The sequence below is a fragment of the Neophocaena asiaeorientalis genome, unplaced genomic scaffold (genome assembly GCF_003031525.2).
Source record: "Neophocaena asiaeorientalis asiaeorientalis breed wild unplaced genomic scaffold, Neophocaena_asiaeorientalis_V1.1 scaffold129, whole genome shotgun sequence".
NCBI lineage: Eukaryota > Metazoa > Chordata > Mammalia > Artiodactyla > Phocoenidae > Neophocaena > Neophocaena asiaeorientalis.
In genome coordinates this window covers 5897803-5903268 of record NW_020172446.1, presented here as the reverse complement: position 1 = coordinate 5903268, position 5466 = coordinate 5897803, and the positions used below count along the sequence as shown (strand labels likewise).

Sequence of the window (5466 nt, the reverse complement as noted above, 5' to 3'; positions counted from 1 at the left end):
AGTAGGGAAAGATTCCCTGGTCAGTATACAAAAAGAAAAAACTTATAAAATGGCTTCATCAGAATATAAAATTCTGCTTACCACAAGACACCACTAAGAAAATGAATTGACAAGCTACAGACCTGGAAAAAAAGAATCTCTGCAGCAATATATGTGACAAAGGATTTATATCCAAGACATGTAAAGAGCTTTTACAAATCAACAATAAAAATATAAATATCCCAGTGACAAAATGGGCTAAGACTTGAACAGACAGTTTACAAACTAAGTTACACAAATGGCCAATAAGTAGTTTAACAAGTGCTCAACATCATTAGTCATCAGGGACATGGCACTTAAAACCGCAGGGAAATACTTCATACACACTAGAATGGCTAAAATCAAAGACTGATGTTTCAGTTATCTATTGCTCCATAACTTATCACCCCAAAACTTAGTAACTTGAACAGTTACAATCATTTTATTATTTCTCACAGTTTCTTTGAGTCAGGGATTCAGGAAGGGCTTGGCTTGGTGAGGCTGGCTTGGGAGTCTCTCCTGCTGTTATAGTCGGACTATGGCTGGAGGTGGAAAAGAGGGGGCTGGAGCAGCTGGGGCATCTCTCTCTCTCTCCTTTTACATAGTCTGGGGGTCTCTCCATGTGGTCTAGCTTGGGCTTCCTCACAGCATGGTGGCCTCAGGGTACCCAGACATTAGATGTCTTAGCAGGAGGCTCAGGTCTCCAGGAGCAAGTCTTTGGCTAACAAGGTGGATGTGCCGTACCTTTTATGACCTGGCCTAAGAAGTCACAGGGTGTCACTTTCACCATATTCTACTGGCTACATGTGGCTCCACCAAGCCATCCCAATTGAAGGGGAGTGGAATTAGACTGTGTCTCTTGATGTGGGAGTGGCAAGATTCTAGAAGAGCCTGGGGAATAAAAGTTGTTACTGCAGCCATTTTGGGAAAATACAATCTGTGGCAGATTAACCTGGAAAGAAAAGCTGACAGATCATACCAGGCCTTGTAAGCCACACTAAAGTTCAGTCGTGTGATGGCCCACTCCCCACCACCTCCCCCAGGAGGGTTTTAAGCAAGAGAGTGAAATTGTTCATCATCTTAAAAAGTTCTGGGCTTCCCTGGTGGTGCAGTGGTTAAGAATCCACCTGCCAATGCCGGGGACATGGGTTCGAGCCCTGATCTGGGAAGATCCCACATGCCGCGGAGCAACAAAGCCTGTGCGCCACAACTACTAAGCCTGCGCTCTAGAGCCCGCGAGCCACAACTACTGAAGCCCGCGCGCCCTAGAGCCCATGCTCCGCGACAAGAGAAGACACCGCAATGAGAAGCCCGTGCACCGCAGCAAAGAGTAGCCCCCACTGATCGCAACTAGAGAAAGCCCGCACGCAGCAACAAAGACCCAATGCAGCCAAAAATAAATAAATAAAATTATTTAAAAAGAAAAGTTCCTCCTAGCAGCTATGTGGATTTGGAAGCAGAGACCATTTAGGAAGGAGGTGCAGATGTTCACGTCCCAGACACGGTGGTCAGCCCCAGCCTAGGTGAGGGTACAGGGAGAGAGTGGGGGTAAGGAAGACTGCCAGGGCTCTGGACTGACCAGCTGTTTTTGTTCACAGAGATGAAGAATGATGGAGAAATGACTTTGGACACAGTGGGCTTAAAAGGCCAGGATAGATATATGAGATTGGAACTCAGGAGATAAAAATTTAGGAGAGAACACACAGCATTTAAAAGGGCACAGGGGACTTCCCTGGTGGTCCAATGGTAAAGAATCCACCTTACAATTCAGGTGACGCGGGTTCGATCCCTGGTCAGGGAACTAAGATCCCACATGCAACGGGGATGCAACTAAGCCCACAGGCCGCAACTACTGAGCTCGCGTGCCTCAACTAGAGAGCTGACGTGCTGCAAGCTACAGGGCCCACGCGCTCTGGAACCCTACAACTAGAGAGAAGCCCTCGTGCCGCAATGAAGAGCCCGCATGTCTCAACGAAGCCCCTGCTTGCCACAACTAAGACGGGAGGCAGCCTAAATAAATAAATAAATATAGATAGATAGATAAATAAATGCTTTAAAAATAAATAAATAATAAAAGGGCACAGGAGTGGAAAATGAGTGTCAACCCAAGCATTCACAATCTCGGTACCCACTTTTCCTCCTATCACCGCCGACCAAGCAAGCGCGCAGGGTGAAATGCGCATGCGCACATCTCCTCCGCCAGCGGCTCCTGGGCAGCAGCCTGCGGACTGCGCACGCGCGCGGTGTGCGGCGGTCGCCGTGGAGACGCGTGGCCCTAGCCTGGCCCTAGCCTGGCCCTCGCCGCCGGAGCCTCCGGCTCAGTCGCAGCGGGTCTCTGCTGCCCCAGGCGCGGGGGGCGGCCCCGCGGGTGGATGGACTGCGGCGGTGGGGATGGGGTGTCGGGGGACGGCGAGGAGGAGGAGGAGAGAGAGGGCTGCATGGCGGCCTCGCAGGGGTCCAGACTGCCCCCCATCTCGGGCTGCGCCTCAGAACTGACCAAACGGAAGGTGAAGAAGAAAAAGAAGAAGAGAAAGACCAAGGGGTCTGGGAAGGGGCACGGTAAGAGGAGCAGCTAACGCGTCCGCCTCGCTCCCATACCTGAGATTCTTCTCCGAGGACACCCACCCCACCCCTCAGAGACCCCCACCTACTTGGGGACCTTAAGCCCAGAAACAGAAACTCGCCAGCCCCAATCAGAGGTCCTCCCTCTCTCCGCACAAAGACCATCCATGTCCGCAGAGACCCCAAATCCTGCGTCGAGAATTCTCAACATCAATGGAGACCTTCAACCCCACAAAGAGACACGCCACAGAGCCTCCCAGCCCCACACCGTGACTCCTAGCTTTACACAGACACTCACTCATCTTCCTCCTCCCTCAGTCCAAGTTTAAAATCCTGAACATCTATTCCTTCCCCACAGAAATCTCAAGCCCTCCTGCAGAGATGCCCCCATCCTCACACAGAGACTGTCCCCATCCACAGCTACTAAGGCACTAGTGACAGATGCTCTCACTCATACACAGAATCACAGGCTCCTGCCTTCCGCCTGGACACCCTCCTTTCACCCTCATTTATTAGGGGCACCTGACTCTGGTTGCCTCTATGTAGACACCCAGGACATGCACATAAAGTGTGCTCCCTGTACAGACCGCCCTTCCTTTTCCCTCATCTACGGAGGCCACCCTTCGACTGCACACAAACACCATCACACCAGTCACTGCTACACACTCTTATAATCCCTGACACCCTCAACAACACCCCCTTCTACCAATATAATCGCCAAATAAAGCTAAAGTACAGATACCCCAGCAGGCACACGCGTTCAGTCGGCACGCACAAGCACACGCTCCGCTACATACCGACATGCCTAGACCTCTCCAGTACACGTATGACCATACACGTGGGGTTCTCACTCCAGGCCCTCCTGTGGACACTTCACAGACGTACACCCACTAACAGCCTCCACAAAAGCACAGAGCCCTCCGTTCTCATAGAACGCCCTGGGAGCTCGACAAAGCCCCTGAGCACCCATTTGTGGAGAGAGTTGCAACAAGTGATGTAGAGCGCACCTGTCCAGGGGCGCTGTAGGTCTCCACTGTCCTTGTGTGGTTCGCCTTGGTGGCTCTTGTCTGTCAGGGAGGTGGCTCTCACCGACCCTGGCACAGCTGCCCTGACCTCCAGCACGACTAGTCCTGGGTTCACGTTTCTGGGTCCCGGCCCTCTTTATGCAGAACCAGCTCCCCTGCCAAGCTGAAGGCAGAAGGCGCGACGGGCAGATGATAATTACTTCTCCAGTTGGGATCAGAAGAAAGAGGCAAGAAAGCAATTCTGGAGTTTAGGTCAATAAGCTCCATGTGTATCTGCCAAACCAAATGAGGAAATTTATTATCTTTTTAGCTTAGCTTCTGCCTCTAAAGGTTACAGTGGCATGTACCTCATACTGTCAGCAGGGGACACCAAATAATTTTCAGGGAGTAAGAAGCTATAGGAATGCCAAGAGAGGATTTTTTTCTTCTCTCTTTTTTTTTGGTGGGGGGAGGGAGATTCCTCTATCCCAAAGAAATAGGGTGAGCTGATTAAAGCATCACAAGTTGTAGTACTGTATATGCATGTTATATAATTCAGAAGGGCTGTTAATAGTTTAAAAAATCAGTATAAGCCACACAGAAAAAGTATTTCCTGGCTTGGCAGAATGCTTTCCACAGTCAGATTTAGGAAGCTTTTCTGTTGTTCTTCATTTCTTCCATCATAAAGTGTCTAGAATAGGGGTAAGTCATAGGCTCCCAGAACTGGGCAGTACCTTGGCGAGCATGTGGGTAGGTGAGGTGGAGGGCAGTGTGGAAAGGACAGGGCCCTGGCAAGCGGGTATGTGTTCAAATCCCGGCTCTGCCACCTGCTTTGTGACATCGGCAACCGACTGAAACTTTGGGAGTCTGTTTCCTCACCTGGAAAATAGGGCTGACAGCCTTTACCCAGAGGACCTGGCTCATAATACATGCTCAATAAATGGTTCCTCCCTCCCCAAAATGACAGCCCAAAGCATGTAGGCAGTGGATGTGTACGGGGCTGGTGGGCTTGGCCACCTGAGGCCCCAGGTGAGGAGGGGCCTCCAGGTCCCCCCTCACATCTTTAGTGGTTTGGGCATCACCCGCAAGCAGGCTGAGGGCAGGCATCACAAACGCTAACACCACCCATCTGTTCGGCAGATAAACGTCAGAGTCGAGGCCTGAAGACCCAGCCGCTGTCTCCATCCTTCCGTGACATCTTAAGTCCCAGCAAAGATCATGGCCCGGGGCCAGAGCACAGACAGGACAGGGATGAAAGCAAGCTCAACCCCTCTTACTCCTCTGCCATATGTCTCCCCTGCTTTGCCGAAATAGAAGAGACCCTTTCCAACCAGATCAACGAAAGTCTGCGTTGGGATGGCGTTCTCGCCGACCCAGAGGCAGAAAAGGAAAGGATTCGCATTTACAAGCAGAACCGGAGGAAGCGGTACCGGGTTTGGACCCTGAGGGGCTTCCACTCTGGCCCCGGTGACGAGGAGGCCCCAGAGAACCCAGCCTACCTCTCTGACCAGACGGCGGCAGCGGCGGCCAGCAGCCCTCGCTGACAACCGAGAGCCCCCATCACTGCTTTAAAGGAAACCTTATCCCGAAGTAGCAGCTCCACCTGAGTGAAAGCCCACCTGTGACACGGACAAGCTTATCATTTATCCTTACCACACATTTATGTGTTAACAAAAAAAAAAGAATAAAAATAAAAGGAAATCAGACCTACCTCTGAAGGAAGTATGTGTCTGGTGTGTTGATGAGCTCAACTCACCTTCCACCAAAATGCCGCTCGAGGCCCCGGAAGCCACAGCTCCTTCCTTAAGAGAGTAAGCAAAAAAAAAACCAACCAAACAAACAAAAAAAACAAACAAAAAAAAAGAGAGTAAGCAAGTTAATG

General features: G+C 50.9%; 1 protein-coding gene across 1 annotated transcript; it reads left to right on the top strand.

Annotated features, from left to right (window-relative positions):
• Positions 1-2390: 2390 nt before the first annotated feature.
• On the top strand, positions 2391-5128 carry LIAT1 (ligand of ATE1). The gene is made up of 3 exons (XM_024736072.1): positions 2391-2577; positions 4381-4383; positions 4725-5128. The coding sequence occupies exons 1-3, from the start codon at positions 2391-2393 to the stop codon at positions 5126-5128; spliced, it is 594 nt and encodes a 197-aa protein (XP_024591840.1).
• Positions 5129-5466: the final 338 nt, after the last annotated feature.

Bases quoted from the DNA above. Each gene is read 5' to 3' on its own strand.
- LIAT1 (XM_024736072.1), top strand. From the start codon at position 2,391: ATGGACTGCGGCGGTGGGGATGGGGTGTCGGGGGACGGCGAGGAGGAG.